The sequence below is a fragment of the Asparagus officinalis genome, chromosome 4 (genome assembly GCF_001876935.1).
Source record: "Asparagus officinalis chromosome 4, Aspof.V1, whole genome shotgun sequence".
NCBI classification, from domain to species: domain Eukaryota; kingdom Viridiplantae; phylum Streptophyta; class Magnoliopsida; order Asparagales; family Asparagaceae; genus Asparagus; species Asparagus officinalis.
The window spans coordinates 144,595,164-144,613,621 of NC_033797.1; the positions used below are offsets into that span (position 1 = coordinate 144,595,164).

At 36.3% G+C, this 18,458-nt stretch overlaps 1 protein-coding gene across 2 annotated transcripts in view; it reads left to right on the forward strand.

Moving 5' to 3' along the window:
- Positions 304 to 18,458, forward strand: part of LOC109839642 (flavin-containing monooxygenase FMO GS-OX5-like) — a 32,163-nt gene continuing 14,008 nt past the window's right edge. The window contains exon 1 of one of the 2 annotated variants that reach the window (XM_020408146.1): positions 304 to 787. In XM_020408146.1, coding sequence (XP_020263735.1) covers positions 304 to 787 — 484 coding nt within the window. The remainder of the gene's footprint in view (positions 788 to 18,458) is intronic. The other variant, XM_020408147.1, reaches the window with a different exon arrangement.

The following is an 18,458-nucleotide window of genomic DNA, read 5'->3' on the forward strand; positions in this document are numbered from 1 at the left end:
TTTTTGGTTTTCATTTCTATTTCTTGATTTTTTTAGGAAATAACCCGGCCCTAATTAACAAGGTCGTAGGGAGAAGCGCCGGTTTTTCCCCCCTTGAAAGTTTGGGCCCCGTACACTTCCAAATTCAGCCGTATACCTCCATTTCACCTCAAAGCCCAACGCCTACTACTGTCCCATTCAGCCCATACGTTCAACGAAAGCCCACTTATCGTGGGCCCCATTTCCCGGTCATCTGGACCCCAGCCTTTACCCAATTTGTTAAAAACAAAAAGACCCCAACAAATAAAATAAAATAAAATAAAAATGCGGCGATCTCTGAAAGTCGCCGTCATTGGCGCCGGCGTCTCGGGTCTAGTCACCGCCCACGAACTCCTCAAAGAAAGCCACACCGTCACCGTCTTTGAGAAATCCAACCGGGTCGGGGGCACATGGGTCTACAACTCCGACCCGGCCCACCTGTACAAGTCCCTGCGAACCAACCTCCCTCGGCCCCTAATGGGCTTTACCGACCGCCCATTTCCTGGGCCCACTGAGAGTTCTGTGGACCCCAGGCTGTTCCCTGCCCACGAGGAGGTGTTGGGGTTCATCGAGAGGTTTGCGGAGGAGACGGGGGTCGTTGGGCTCGTGAGGTTTGGGGCCGAAGTGGGCCGGGTTGAAATGGGCCGGAGGAAGGATGAGTGGGTTGTGGAGGCGAGGGGAGAGGGAGGGGAGGTGATGGTGGAGGTGTTTGAGGCTGTGGTGGTCTGTAATGGGCATCACGGTGTGCCGAGGTTCGCCGAGATTGACGGTGAGTTTTGATTTTTTTTTATGAAGAAATTTTCACTGTAGACCCAATCCCAGATTTAATCCCTAAAACCGACACACTTTAAATTTATTTATGAGAATCGACCCACTTTGAGTTAATTACGGTACTAATTAGTCGGGTTGCTAATCCCGACTCATTAGTAGCCTAATTACAAGCGGGGTCAGGAGTAGGGAAGGTTTGCGGCTGCTAATTAGACAACTAATTAGTCAGGGTTAATAACCCCTACTAATTAGTACTGTAATTAATTCAAACTCAAAGTGGATCGATTCTCATAAATAACTTTAAAGTGAGTCGGTTTTAGGAATTAAATATGAGAATGAGTCTACAGTGAACATTTCTTTTTTTATTTATTTATGTTTCTTGAGAAATTTGATCAGCTTAGCTATGGCGTGGAGATTCTTTCTTTGATTAGGGAGATTGTTGATGTATGATTTTTATTAGATACCTTTATGTGATACAATCAGGGATTGTGGGGGGTAGAGGAAAAAACCCGAATCTCTAATGAAGCAACAATTGACTTCCTATCCTGTCCTATGTAGTAAGCATGAGACTCAATGGATCCTCGGATACCATCACACTTCTGCAGCCCCGGCGCCCACGCAGGCTGGTTGTGCACTAGAATAGTCCTGATCAAAGCGTGCAATCCTCGTATCACCTTTCTGGACTCGTGCTCGACTAGTCTTGTATGAATACTGCAGCTTTGGTGTCACAGTTTTCGTCGCTTAATTGCAGCTAGGATGGTACTGTTAGTTAGAGACCTAGGAGAACACACCCTATAGCTGGTTGTTGGTGAAAGGAAACTCAAATCTCTAATAAATCCACAATTGACTTCCTACTTAGACAGTGTAGGATGAAATGGATCATGATATTAATCGGATTTGAAATGTAGAGGTGACATTTTATCTCTACAAGAAACAAACCTTTCATTTGGCAAGACCAAATCAACTTGTCGACATGTAGGCCTGTGGGAAAAATAGCTGTTATACCACGAAAACACCCCTTCCTCCTCTCCTCAACAATCTTTTAACATCCATCTCTGTCTCCATCTCATCCTCCCCTCTCGGGATCATGTATTATATGTAACACGTCTCCGAACTTCTCTACATTTTAAATTTATTATTCTCATGACATAAAAGCATCAGTCAGTCTTCAATATGAGACCTTGTATAATCTAACCTACCCTTTACTAGTAAGCTGAGCCTTTCTTTTTTTGGTCAATGAAAAATTTTATTTCACTCACCAAAGTGTAGACGTTTATGTACATCAAGTCACTCAGCAGACTGAGGTATCAAACAAAAAACATCTAAAGATAAAAGAAGGATGTACAATGAAACTAAAATGTCAAAACTACCAGAACTCTGCTACATTGAGAGAAGCCATTTACAGGTTTCATCCGGTAGTGAACTGTTGAGTGATATTGTCCAGGTATCAATCTTGATGATCTTGATCAGCTACTCAACACTTCTGAATTCCACATTGAAGATTCTAGCATTTCTCTCTCTCCAAATGTTGTAGATTGTAGCAGTTAGTGCCAGTCTCTTAATTCTCTGTTTGTAACCTTTTCCCCTCAACCTAAAAATATACCAATTCATGAGAATATGCCAATCAGATGATCTCCAGTTGAACTTAAGCCACTTCATAATACCATTCCAAACACGATTGGAGAAGCTACAGTCAAAAAATAGATGGTTTCTGTTCTCAACTCCTGCACCTTCACACAAGCAGCATTGGTTTGATTGGATGATCCCCTTCTTGAGCAATATATCCTGTGTAAGAAGTTTATCTTGAACAGCCTACCACATAATGAAAGAATGTTTGAGATAGTTTAACTTTTCCCAAACAACGTCATGCCAAACCACCTTAGGACCTGGTTTTAAAGAATCATACAGAGCAGAGAGGTGGATTTTGGAGTTGACATAGCAAGAGTTAATCAGATTCTTCAGGTTTTCAACCCCTCCCAAAGAGATCACAACATTATCTCTAGTTTTGATTAATTGCTTCCATAACCAAGAGTCCCTTCACTTGCCAGATATCACTATTCTTCAGGTAAGTGTCATGGATCCATTTTATCCATAATGACTCTTTGTTGACATGAATGTACCAAAGAGTTCTTAGTGCTATTGCTTTATTCCATAAAGTAGCAGAAAAAAATCCCCAAACCTCCATTGATTTTCCCCGTAGATACATTGCTCCAAGCAACAAGAGGAACTTTGTCCCAGAGGAAATTTCTACAGAGTTCATCAATTTTGTGAAGGACTTTAGCTGGAAGGATATAGCTAGAAGTCCAGAATATTTGCACTCCCAGTATCACACTCTTGATGATTTGCAGTCTACCTGCATATGACAGGTTTTTATTCTTCATCCGTGCTTGAAAATGGCTTGTAATTTTCATGAACAATGGATTACAGTCCAGATAAGACAACCGCTTGCATATAAGTGGCAGACCAAGGTATCTGATTGACAAGGTTCCTTCAGGGAACCCCAAGCTATTTGTAATTGCATTTTTAACTGATTCCTGAACCCCACCATAGAAGATTGAACACTTTGAAGGGTTAGCTTCCAAGCCTGATATATCACCAAAATCTTTTAACACATTTGTAGATCCTTTGCACTGAATAAAAATCACCCTTGCTAAAAAGGAGGAGGTCATCAGCAAAGACTAAGTGTGAGATTTTGAATTTTCTGCACTTTGGGTGGTATTTAAACTGTTTATCATTCCTTAGAAGTTCAATGCTCCTGGACAAATATTCCAGACCAATAATGAAAAGGTAGGGGGAAAGAGGATCCCCTGCCTTAAGCCTCTTTCACCATTGAAGTATCTATGCAGTGATCCATTTAGTGAGATGGAGTATTTAGGGGAGGAGATACAGGACATAATCTAGTTTGTAAAAACTTCAGGAAACCCCAAACCACTTAACATATAATGCAGAAAATTCCAGCTGATAGTGTCGAAAGCCTTTCTTATGTCAATGTTTATCATAACTCTGGGTGAAAGATTTTTCTTTCCATAGTTCTTGACAAGTTTATGTGCTAGCAAGATATTACTGGAAATTTGTTTCCCCTTCACAAATGCACATTGAGCCTCATTTATGATAAACCCCATAATAGATTGAATTCTGTTTGCTAAAATTTTTGATATGAATTTATAGAGGCAATTACAACAGGAGATTGGTCTGAAATCAACAGGGGTTTTAGGACATTGTATCTTTGGAATCAATGCAATATAAGTAAATTTACAGCTCCCAGCAACTTCTCTGATCTGAAGAATTCTTTTATGGCAGAAGTAACCTCATCCCCAATAACTGACCATGCTGCTTTAAAGAAAGAGGCACTGAATCCATCTGGCCCTGGGGCTTTGTTGTTTAGCATTGAGAAAACTGCTGCTTTTATCTCTTCATTTGTAACTGGCATAGAAAGCTCTCTCTTTTGATTATCCATCAGGCAGGGGCCATTGCTAATAACATTGATATCAACAGTTGAAGTATGTTTAGCAGAGCCCATTAAGCTCTTATAGTATGAGATAAATTCATTTACAATTTCCTCTCTATCAGAAATTTTCCCACCAACACTATTATATAGTGTTAACACCCTATTTTGGTGTCTGTTGGATTTAATAATCGCGTGGAAAAAACTTGTATTCCTGTCACCTTGAATACTCCAAGCTATCCTTGCCTTTTGCTGATAAAAAGATAGCTCACAAGGTAAGAGTTTATTTTATGTAGAAATGCAACTCTTCTCTTGACTGATGAGTAGGGGTTAAGAGGATCTGATTGCAACTTCAATTGGACCTCCTCTATTTCAGATTTTGCTCTCAGAACCTATTCACTTAAGTTGTTAAAATGTCTTTTATTTAGGCCCTTTAGTGACTCCTTTAGCTTCTTCAACTTTGAGTGCACGGAGAACATTTTGTATCCCCTCACAGAAGACTCCTAAATAGCTGATACTGTAGGAAGAAAATCAGCATGTTTTGTCAACATTTTGAAGAATTTAAAAGGTTTTTTCCCCTGAACATTTTCTTCATAAACTGAAACAAGAGCAGGTGAGTGATCCGAAAAACTTGGAAGCATGAACTCCACATGGCTTACATTATATCTGCTAATCCAGTGATCATTTACTAAGGCTCTATCTAGGCTACACCACATTCTAGAGCCTGAATCTTGCTTGTTGTTCCATGTATAGAAACAACCTATAGTTTTGAGATGTGATAGTTGACAATCTTCAATAAATTGACAGAAATCCTTTGTATCATTTTCTGTTAACGTGATACCACCCAGTTTTTCCTTATTACTAACCATAACATTGAAGTCTCCACAAAGTAGCCATGCCTCATTGCCAATTGATTGCTTGATCTGAGCTAATTCCAACCACAAATCCTTTCTAGCTTCTGAATGATTAAAACCATAAACTGCTGATAAGATGCTACTGAAATTATCATCTAGTGATTTAACAGAGCAAGTAATTTGTTGGGGAGATGAAAAAATCACTTGGATGTCCAGAATGCCTGGATCCCACAAGATGAGGATTCTAGCTTTAACAGAGCTACTAGCATTTGAAAACCAACTCTAATTCTTAGCAATCCTTCTGATAGTATTAGATACCTTAGTATCCCTTATTTTTGTTTTAAGAAGAGAAAAGAAAGAAAGATGATATTGCATAAGGTGGTACTTTACCAAGTGTTGTTTAGGGGACATATTCAAACCCCTAACATTCCAGAAGGAAAAATTCATGTTGACTTACCCCCTCTATCAAATGTAGAGGGATCAATATCATTAATTCCATTGTTCAAAAGAGAAAATGGATTCATAATCATGGAATTTTTCTTCTCTTGATTCTGGAGTTGTATCCTTGAAGCTTCATTTTGTGTAGGTTAGTAAGCTGAGACTTGGCAGCTAGCTTGGTTAACTTTTAAATTATTGTTCTCGAAATTGTCTTTCTGTCTCTTGGAAGCTCTTTATTTATAAGTATATATGTACTTGTGTATGTAGGTATTTGCATATGTATGTAGGTAGGTAGACAGAAATTGACAAAGAGAGACTGCTATTGATAGTATTCATGATGTAGATATTATATATTAAATGTAACATTTCAATTTTCAAATTGAGAGTTTGTACCGTTGAAAGTCATGTAACACACATGGACTATCTAAAAAGAATTTCAATGATTTAGATGTGTTTTTTTTCAAAGGAGGGTGCTGATTTAGACGTGTTTTAATTATGTATACATGATGCTAAACCCAATAACATAAACAACAAAGGTATATTGCTGTATATTCCATTGTAAATCGGGTGTATGAATCATTCTGCACATATGAGTATAGGTTCTGTTCTATTTTTTATTGAATTATTATTTTTGAAAAAACATTGAGTCTATTTACTGTAAAGTAAAACATTGGGTTTTATTTTGTTTTACGAAAATTTTGTATGTGGTGCATGCCTTGCTTCTTTGAGGCATTTTGTTCCCTTGTGATTTGCACATGGTGCTTATAAAGGATTTTGCGTCCTACATCGCACCTTGCATGTTGATAATAGTGGCCCTGTATATGTGTGTATAAAGATTGGCATTAATACTTCCAAGGTTAATTAGCTGTTATGCCATGTGTATAGACTTGCGAGTTCTTCAATGAAATTTAATAACCTATTTCAATATTTTGATTCATACATCTCTAAGTTTTGTAAATCGAAATCATGCATCTTGTAGTTTGTGTCAAGTATTTCAGATATGAATAGTTTTCAATATGATAAGTACAAAGATAGGTTGCTCCATAAGTTTGGTTTTTCTAATGGGAAACCCATTTGTTTAATTAATTGCTCTCTCTTGAAACAAGTAAACTTGAAAAAATCATGCAGTCTCATGGGTAGTGAGATTATTTAGTTATATTAAAAAACCTGTCCATTCTTCGAGTGGTTAGTGAATGGGGAAAACTACTTTCATGTATAATTTTTGTAGATGAATGAGAAGTGGATAATTTGCACTTTAATAGGCGAGGATGACCAAGCTAGTTATACCCTAGGAGTATTATAGGTTCTCACATACTATATATATAATGAAAAGTTTGATGATTTGATGTCTAAGTAGTGTGATCATTATTGTATAAGTAGTGTCCTACCCTAGTTCTAGTTGTGTCATGTTTAGTATGTAAAAGTAAAGTTAGATAAAAATATATATACAATAAGTAATCTAGTTCTGTCTTGTAACTCTGTGGGTCACTAGGGCTTAGCTTCACCATGGGTTATATCCAAACAAATAAAAGTGGATAAAAATCATGGGCTATATCCTATGAAAATCACAGTATTTTGAAGAATGCATACTTAATTGCTGTTGGGTCTAAGCAAATAAAAATGATCAAAACTCATAGGTTATAGCCCCATGAAAATCACAAATATGATGTCCACAAATTAATTTTCACTACGTCGAAATAAAAAAGATGTAAAAATCGCGGGTTATAGCCCACGGAAATAGTTAATTTTAATGTATGTATATTTAATTTCCATTAGACTAAAACAAATGAGAATGGACAATAACTTGTGGGTTAGAGCCCAATGAAATCGTGAACTTTGAAATGCACTTATTGAATTGAACTGCTACGAGGTCGAAACAAATAAAAATGGATCTAAAGATGTGGGTTAGAGCCCATGAAAATCGCGACACTTGAAGTATCTATACATAATTCCGATTGGGTCGAACCAAACAAAAGTTGTTAAGAATAGTAGTATCCTATGAAATTTCGGATTTTTAAGTGAGTATATGTAATTGTCGTTGGATCAAAACAAACAAAAATGGAAAAAATTGAGGGGTTATAGCCCAAGAAAATTACGATATTTTCAAGTACACGATTAATTAACAAAAACTTTGGGTTAGAGCCTATGAAAAAGTTAATTTTGAAATCCATATACTAAATTTAATTGGCCACAGCAAACAAAAAAGAAAAATTAGTGTGGGTTATGTCGAATTTGAAATACAATGGGTTAGAGCCCATGAAAATCGTGAATTTTTAAGTATCCATACTTAATGGCTATTAGGTTGAAGTGAATGACATTGACAAAGTCATGTATCTGATATACGACTATGTAATTGCTATTGGGACTAAATGAACGAAAATTGATGAAAATTATGGGTCATAGGTTTATAGTCTATGAAGATTGCGAATTTTGAAGTACACAAACTTAATTTTCTTTGGGTTGATACAGATGAAAATAGGCAAAAATTATCGATTATAGCCATTGAAAATTGCGAATTTAGAAGTAGGTATACTTACTATGCCATATTATCGAAACAAATGATAGTGGACAAAATTCATGGATTACACAAATGAAAATCGTGAAATGTTGTAGTGCAAATACTGAAATTGCTCGTGTCGAAAAAAACAAAAATCTTGAAGTAGCGCCCATGAAAATTATGAATTTTGAAGTACTCATACTTAATTGCCATAAGGTCTAAATGAACGAAAATAGAAAAAATTGTGAATGATAGCCAAAGAAAATCACTAATTTTAAAGTATGCATACTTAATTAGCATTCTGTCGAATCGAATGAAAATCATCAATCACGAAGTTTGAAGTTTACATAACTTAGTTTTCATTGGGTCGAGACGTATGAAAATGGATAAAATCATAGGTTATAGACAATGTAGATTGCGATTTTTTAAATATGCATAGTTAATTTTCATTGAGTCGAAAAGATTAAAAATGGATAAAAAATATGGGTTTCATCCCATGAAAATTGCTAAACTTTTGAGTATGCATACCTAATCGTCATTGGGGCAAAACAAAGGAAAGTTAATGAAAATCATAGGTTATAGCCTAAGAAAATTGTGAAAATTTGAAGTATGCATGCTTAATTGTCATTTAGTTGAAACTAACAAAATGGACAAAAAGTGTATATTATAAGCCTATGAAAATCATAAAATTTGAAGTACTCATACTTAATTTCCAAGAGGTTGAAATGAAGAAAAATGGAAAAAAGAATATCTTGGATTATAAAAGCATTTTTGAAGCACGCTTAAAGGCGCCTCCGGAGCGTTTGACTTAATTGTCGCTCCGAGGTGTACTTGGAAAGTACATTTCCCTCTGATGCGTACTCCTCAAGTCTTGAGGTGCGCGCTTTAGAATGGCATGTGCTTGCTTCACGCTTTGTTTACATTTTGGAGTGCTATGGCAAAAGAAAGGAAAGTTGGTAAAATAAGTTCAAAAGAAAACTTAACTGATTTGTAATATGGTTCCTATTAGGATTGAACTCTTTATATTTTAGCTAGGGCAAAATTTATCTTGCTTGCCTCAACCACGATCTCAATTGGTGAAAGCTAAGAGAAGAATGAAAAGATAGGCTTATGCAGATCCTATTTTAGTGGAAGTTGCAGATTCAGATGATGAATGGATAACTATAAATGAGGATGAAGACATGGACAGAGTAGAGTGTATATTGTAGAAGATGATATGTCACTTTTTGATGTTGCTCCAGTAGATACAATTCGAGAGGAGATTGGATGAGATGAAAATGTAGTACTTGCAACAAGTAAGAGACAAAGAGCACACTCAAGCAAAAGCAAGTAGTAATCATATGATTTACAAAATTATTTATTATATATATATTATTCATGTATTCTTTAAAATTTATAACTAGGTAAAGGAAAGGAAATTCAGATCATGGACTATGATGATGATGCTAATATTGAAGAAAATGATGAAGTCGACAATGAATTGGTGAACAATTTATCTAATTTGGCGTCAGACGAAGAAGATGATTAATTGTTTTAGTGTCTAGTATTTATCATTTTGTTTTCAAGTATTTAAGAGTGAATATTCTAGATTGTTATTACTTTCTAGACGTGAAATTTAAACATACAGTATTTTAGCTAGAGTTTCGAAGTTAAACATTACTTTTATTTTTTGTGTTGGATGATATAAATATAAATATAAATTTATGTGTATATATATTAAAATATATAAAGAATAAGAAAACCTATGATGCTTACGCTTCGCTTCATAGGGAGGGACAATGCTTTGCCTTGCGCTTCAACTTTTGCAAGTGTTGATATAGCCCATGAAAATTGTGAAGTTTTAAATACATATACTTAATTGTTATTGGCTTAAAATGAATGAAAATCGATAAAAATTATAGAGTATAGCTCATGAAAATTTTAACTTTGAAGTCCGCAAAATTAAATATCATCAGGTCAAAAATGAACAAAAATTAACAAAAATCATGGGTTAGCCCATCAACATCATGAATTTAGAAGTATCATTAAATTATCATTATGATAAAATAAATAAAAATGGACAAAAATCATGATTTATAGCCCATAAAATGGCAAAATATTGAAATACACATACTTAATTGTCATTAGGTCGAAGCAAATGAAAATAGACAAAATGCCCATGAAAATCATGAATTTTGAATTTCACAAATTAATTTTTATTCGGTCAAAATGGATGAAAATAAATAAAATAGTGGGTAAGTTAGTTTTATTGTATGCTTACTTAATTTCCATGGGATCGATACAATGGAAAATGGAAAAGTATAATGAGTTAGAGCCAATGAAATCATGAATCTTGAATGCGTAACTTAATTGTCAGCGAGTTGAAACGAATTACAATGTATCCGAAATCGTGGATTGGGAGACTATGAAAATCATGACTTTTTATTGAGTTAAAAAGAACAAAAATATAAAAAATCATGGGTAGCTCATGAAATCACAAATTTTGAAGTATGTAATCGTAATTGTTTACTGGGTCAAAAAGAATGAAAATAAACAAAAATTAGGGGTTAATTGCCTAAGAAATTCTTGAAATTGTCAGGAGTGGAGTTCGCTTATTAGCAAGAGCTAGATGGTACTCAAACATTGACTTGCTGGTGCTCTAGAAGAAACTATTTCTTTCCTTTTTTTTCGTCATGATGCAAGTACACTCAATTTTCTTTTTATATGGCGGTAGTCAAAAGTTAAATTGAGGTGAATTTAATCTATTTGGCTCCTATATTAGTCATCAAGTCTTTTGTTATATTTAGTGGCGGAGCTAGAAATTTTTTTAGGAATCTAGGATACAAGGTCTATAAAATCCAAGTTCAAGTTATAATAGACTAGACGTCAAACATCTATTGTGCAAAGATATGTTATTGCAAGAACAATAAATTTCTTTTGAACAAACATATTAATTTAGATAAAATTAAGAGAAGAAGAGTGCTAATTGACCTTGTTTGATCAATTTTGATTATGACATGACCTCCAACAGAGGTGGACAGAATAAAAGTAAAACTGTGGAAGATGATGCATCTGTACTTGAAGGTTATTGGCAAACAAACAAGCATATGACTATGAGTTTAGATGTTGGCAATTGGAAAGGTGCTTAAAGGATCACGAGGCTGAAATAATTTGTTAGAAGTTTTAATTTTAATATACATTAGAAGGAAATTGAGGTGGAAAATTTTCGAATCCTACTTTTTAAGCATTATATGCATAGTCCTTGAGTGAAATATTTAGATCTTCAATTATGTACAAAGAAATCCATCACTAAATTATTAGGAATGCATAAATTTTATAGGAATAAAATCCTTGATGGATTCTAGCTATTGAAAATAATTGGCTAGATGGGCCAATTTGAAGGCTTTTAGGAAAGCCAATCAATTACCGTGCGTATGAAAGTTTGATTTTTATGTAAGGTTTTACATGAAAATCACCTTAACTTATGCTTAATTGCAACTTACCACCTTTTTGGTTTTATGCAAACCACCTTAGTTTGCTTATAGGTTCTCAATGTCACATCTTTGCCACTATTTGTTGAATATCATTTCTCCATGATAATGTTTTGATGATAACAATTTATATTGTGTGTATACTAACTTTTGGAGATTGAATTAACTACTAAAACAATTGGTAAAATATTCAATATTCCTTATCAAGGAGTTTCTCTTAACTCTGTTAGGATGAATGATTCAGATTTGCTATCCAATCACATATTTCTTCCAGGACATGAAAAACCTTTGAACAATTCAAACAAACTTCGTCCATTTCCTAGGTTCATTGCTCGTATTCTAGCCTATAACTTGTTTCCAAAAACTGGGAGTTTTCATTTCATTTCCCTAGAATTAGCAAAAGCTATATATGCTATTATGGGAAAAAGTTTTCATTTCATTTCCCTAGAATTAGCAAAAGCTATATATGCTATTATGGGAAACATTCAAGTTAATTGGGCTGAGGTTTATTTTGATAATTTTCTGACCATTCCTAGAGGATTTCTTCCTTATGGTGCATTCCTGACTAAGATCTTTGATAAATTCCATGTTGATCTCAAATCTGAAAAATCTGTTGTCCGTTCAATTGAATTTTTTGATTCAAATGCCCTAACTAGGATGAAATTGACAAATTTTGAAATCCAAGATCACAATCCTCAAAATGAACCTGTTCAAAATGAACCTGAACTTCAACAAGAAGATATTCCACAAACCTCAACTCAAGCTGGAGCCTCTTCAAGTCAACCACCACCATTTCCTACTGAACCTTCATGTTTTTCAGACGTGCAATACAATACTTTGAGTGCACGTATCCTAGAACTGGAAACTGGTCAAAGAGCTATATATGCACAGAACAGATATATCATCAGCAATCAAGAAGACCTAATTAAAAAGTTTGAAGACTTGGACTCAAAGCTTAATTCATATTTTTCAAGGCCAACAACCTCCTCCAGCACCTTAGAATTTGTTTCTGTTTTTTGGTCAAAACAATTATGTTCTTATGTTTAAAACTATGTGGTTGTTATTATGTTTAAAACTATGTGGTTGTTATTATGTTTAAAACTATGTGGTTATGGTGGTTGTGTTGCTATTTTGTCAAGTTTGCTACAATATGACTGTGTGTTAAGCTTGATATTATGAAAAGTTTGCTATTATGTGTTAAGTTTGCTACTATTTTTGTTAGTTAATATAACTGCTATATATTTTAAACAGATAATGGTGATGAACATTATGGAACTTGTGGTTTTTATGGCAAGTCTTTGCCTACCAATATGGATGGGTGAAGTTATGGACTATGTTCATAACCTGGATGATTTGTTTGAAGTATTAGCTCATGTTGAAGAAATTATGTTATGTTTAGGTTCTTCTTTTTGTTGATAACAAAGGGGGAGAAATAGTTAAGTTTTATATTGTTTATTATGTATGTTAAAAAACTTTGCATATATGCAGGGGGAGTAAGTATTACATGTGTTAAGCTTTAATATGATGCATAAATTATTTGTTATCATCAAAAATGGGGAGAATGTTGAATATCATTTCTCCATGATAATGTTTTGATGATAACAATTTATATTGTGTGTATACTAACTTTCATATGCAGATTTCAATATCAGAATATGAACAAGTGCAAGTGGATATCAAGGCATTTTGAAGTAAAGAAAATGAAGAACAAAAGATAATGTATTTGAATTTTTCTTTGCTTAGAATATTTGTACAAGCCTTGATCACACACACGCACACACACACAATTTTAGAACACACTAACACAGGCTTAGTGTGTTGGTTAACTATAGAAATCCCCTATGTTAACCATTAGAATAATAGTTAAAACTTAATTATAAAAACTCATTATTTCTGAATTTTTGATCTTAATAGTCGACTAATTAGGATAGTAGTCGACTACTCATGTATATAACTCAAATACAAGTTTCTGTCTTTTTACAGTATAGTCGACTAATAGAGATTATAGTCGACTACTGAGATGTTTGACAGAAACATAAGTTTCTGTCTTTTTACAGTGTAGTCGACTAATGACTACAGTAGTCGACTACTGAAGAAAAATATAAGTTTTCAAGTTTCTGTCTGAACTCAGTGTAGTCGACTAATTATCATTATAGTCGACTACTGAGAACATTTTCCGAAAACACAGAGTCTGTCTGAACTCAGTGTAGTCGACTAATGACTACAGTAGTCGACTACAAGAGACAGTTTTTCAGTTTTCAGAATTTGAAATATTTGACAGTTCTTGGCCGTTTTTAAACGTTTTTAAACTTTAAAAACTTGTCTTTTCAAGGGCTATATATAGGTTATTTGTTCAGAAAAATTGGAGACATATACATACCCATAAGCTTTGATTCTTGAGCAATTTTTCAAGTGAAAAACATTCTGATTTTCTGAAAAAGAAGAGTTTCTGAAATTGCCTATATACTTTCATCAAAAACAAATCAATTAGGCAATTTTACAGAGATTAAAAGAATCCTAAGCCACTGCTGCACATTATTACACATTCAAGGCTTATAGGATCATTGTGTTCTTCTTCAACAAGTTTTCTCTCGGTTGTGAGAGGGTTAATCTCTTGGGTTAGAGATTGGTGTTCAAATTGGCAAGGAGTTTGTCAATTGGTGTTACAATTTACAGGGACTTGCAAATTGGTCAGGTTTGCGTTTGATTTTGTAAGTTTATTCAAAATCATAGTGAAAACTCTCAAGCGAGATTTGCTTGGGGACTGGATGTACACCGGTTTGGTGGAAGCAGTATAAAATCCTTGTGTTTGTGTTTGCAAATTTCTGAGATTGCCATTTTTCTTTGTAATTTATTATCTACTTTGCAATAATTTTAAAAGAATACTATTCACCCCCCCTCTAGTGTTCAAGTGTATCTATTTCAGATCCTACACTATTCAGTCTGAAAAAATTTAAAATGCTCACTTTACTTTTCTCTCTCCATCTTCTTCCTTCCCCCTCTCTTCCCCTTCCCTACTGATACGAGTTGTCGTGCGAGCACCTTTGATCGTGAAATTATCAAAGGTGAGTTGAGAAGAGGATGACAGAAACACAAGAATAATTTAGTATGTGGCGAAGAAAAATACCCTCTCTAGATTATTATATGAAAAGATTACAATCCCTCTCGCAATCACTAGAATCGAGAACAAACTCTCAATTCTCTCTAAACCCTAATCTCTCTTGATTAGAATCTCTCTTTTATTACATCTCCTCCTTTAAAAACCCTAAAACAATCCCTTATATAGGTGTAACAACGTGGATGACAAAGTGATAAATAACCAAGCCTAAACCCTACAGGAATTCGTGCAAACAGAAAACCAAACGAACCAGGAATCCTTCGATGAGTCGACTCATAAAAATGCACGAGTCGACTCATGACACATAGGTCGACTCATACAGGGATGAGTCGACTGGTCAGAGACTTTTGACAAAACGGCTGAGTTTCATGAGTCGACTTATGACAGGCATGAGTCGACTCAACCTGATGAGTCGACTCATGATTGTTATGAGTCGACTTACGGGCTGAAAACTGGATGCTTCGATTCTTCGATTCGTCGTCTCGTTCCACGCTTTAACCTACGTTTCACTGTGTTGTTTTACACATCTATTCTCATGCTATTATGAGAATCATCTATCCTCAAGCTTCCCATGAGGATTGCTAAGTTCCGAAGAGAAGATACACTCGTATCATGGGTCCCCCTTTAGGAACTTGAAGTCTCATTCAAGTTAGAACTTTAGCTGAGGAAACTCGCGAGCTCCTCCATCCTTTCTGTACCACCTGGCCTTGCTAGGAACCTGATATCGACGTACAACTGGAAACGACTCCTTCGTTCCTCGCCTTATCGTAATCGTCTTCCGCTCCAACATGCAACTTCTTTTCGATGGCTCGTCTTGAAGTCTAATGCATAGCGAGACAAACTTCTTGCTTACATTCACTAGCCTCTTCGCTCGCGTCACTGTCGCTAAGTTTACCTCCCTCGGAAGAGACGCCGAGCGAAATATGAACTTTTTACCATCCTTGGTGAATGTGTACTTTTGAGTCCGTCTTTCGTAGATCGCGTATCTATCCCATAAGTACGGATTGCCCAGTATAACCTGACAAACATCCAATGGAATGACGTCGTATGTGACCTTGTCAATATACGACTCGTGGAGTGCAAATCTGACAGTGTATTGATCAACTACACTTAGTCCCGTCTCCTTTTGAATCCACCCCAATAGATAGAGTTTCGGATTGTCTTCAGACCCAGCTTCTGAACCAAAGCCTCAGATATCAAATTTTTTTCGCTGCCTGGATCAACAATAACATCAACCAAACTGGTATTCACTTGCAACTTCAGTACAAAGAGCTGCTTTCGCGGGTCTTCGTCCTCTTTCGTGACCTGTTTTCCTACCATAAGATTGAGACTACTGTTGGGCTCTGTCATCCCAGGAACTTCCTTCGGACTCTGTGCTATCATGTATGTCTTTTTTTCCTCTTTTTTCTTCAACCTCTTTGGCTTCAGATAAGGAAACTTCTCCCAGCATCGATCAGGGACATGTCCTGTCTTCTCGCAGTGACTATAAATTAGTTCTGCTCTTCCTGGATCATCCTTCTTCTCCTCATTAAGTTTGGAGCCCCTAGACTCACCTCTCATCTGTTTTGCATCTCCTTTTGCCTCGTTGCTCTTCTTTTGCTTGAGCTCGATGGCAATAGCTTTCACGCTTGTCTCTATAATAGACTCGACTGTAAATAGCTTTATCTCCTTCCGGATGTATTCGTTCACACCCGTCATGTACTTCATGAAGATGAAGTATTCGTCCGTCGTGACGTTTAGAACCATCGCCTGCAGTTGGAACTTCGTCGTGTACTCTTAAACAGTCTGATTGAATCTTTAGCGCAAACCGTACCACTTGTACCAACGCTCCTCAAGGAATCCCACTGGATAGAACTGCTTTCTCAGTGGCTCCTTAAACTTATTCCACGACACCGTCTTCTTCTCCTGCTTGCAGTAGGATTTTCATCATGTCAATGCATGCCCCGAAAGCTTCAAAGTCGCGAACACGAGCTTCTCCTTGGATGAATATCCGTAGAGTGTGAAATAGGTCTCCATCCGCTCGATCTAATCATCAAGCCTCTCGACGTTGACACTCCCGTCATAAATAGGAATCTCCACTTTGAAGTCTATCTTCAAATTCTGGTAAGAATTCTTACCCCTTTGGTGTGAAACAGACTTAACAATACGGGCCTCCTCATCTGAATCAGAATCCTCGCCTTCTCCATCGGACTCCACAAGTTTCTTCTTGCCTTTCGAAGAAGATTCCTCCTTGTTTTCTGTCTTAGACAAGATTGACGAGTTGCACGAGGATCGAGTCCATTATCTCCATCTGCTTCTCCAATGCATCTAGCATTGCTGAACTATCTCCTTCAGTCATCTTCTTCTTTCTTAAATTTTGGACTCCTTCCAATGAAATAAGGATCTCGTCTAGCTTCTTGTATTGCAATCGAGTCAGGATCATACATAGGATGCCCCCTTCACAGGATATGATCTCTCTGATACTAATTTGATACGAGTCGCCGTGCGAGCACCTTTGATCGCGGAATTATCAAAGGTGGGTTGAGAAGAGGATTTGATACGAGTCGCCGTGCGAGCACCTTTGATCGCGGAATTATCAAAGGTGGGTTGAGAAGAGGATGACAAAAACACAAGAATAATTGCGGAATTATCAAAGGTGGGTTGAGAAGAGGATGACAAAAACACAAGAATAATTCAGTATGTGGCGAAGAAAAATACCCTCTAGATTATGATATAAAAAGATTATAATCCCTCTCTCACAATCTCACTAGAATCGAGAACAAACTCTCAATTCTCTCTAAATCCTAAACTCTCTTGATTAGAATCTCTCTTTTATTACATCCCCTCCCTTAGAAACCCTAAAACAATCCCTTATATAGGTGTAACAACGTGGATGGTAAAGTGGTAAATAACCAAGCCTAAACCCTATAAGAATTCATGCAAACAGAAACCCAAACGAACCAGGAATCCTTCGATGAGTCGACTCATAAACATGCATGAGTCGACTCATGACACATGGGTCGACTCATACAGTGATGAGTCGACTGGTCAGAGATTTTCGACAAAATGGCTGAGTTTCATGAGTCGACTTATTATAGGCATGAGTCGACTCAACCTGATTAGTCGACTCATGACTGTTATGAGTCGACTTACGGGCTGAAAACTAGATGCTTCGATTCTTCGATTCGCCGTCTCGTTCCACGTTTCAACCTGCGTTCCATTGTGTTATTTTACAGCTCTATTCTCATGTTATTATGAGAATCATCTATTCTTAAGCTCCCCATGAGGATCGCTAAGTTCCGAAGAGAATATACACCCGTATCACCTACCTCCCCTCTCCCCATCCCGTCCTCCCCTACCTCATCTCTTCCATCTCCTCTCCATCTTTTCTTCTTCCTCCATCTCCACCATCTCCACCTCTAGGGTTTCTCCACCCTAATTTGTTTTCTCATCTCCTCCCCCTCCACCAGTGGCCCCCTCCACCTCCTCCTTTTTCTCTCCTCTCCCCCTCACCGTCCTCGTCCACATCTACCGCCATCTCCTCCATTTCTAGAGTTTCTCCGAACCCTAGCCCTTTCCTCCTCTCCCCCTCTACCTCCCTTCCTTTTCCCCTCTCCTTTTTTCTCTTGGGTTAAATTGAGGGGTATTATATTAATTTCACATTTTTTAAAATACAAAATGTCAAAGAGTGTGACATTGATAACATATAAGCAAACTAAGTTGGTTTACAAAAAAAAAGGTGATAATTTGCAATTTGGGTATTAGTTAAGATGATTTTCATGTAAAAACCCTTTTATATATGTTCTATATAGAAAGCTTAATTACCATAACTTGAAGTAATTTTTTTTTTTTTTTTGGGGGGGGGGGGGGG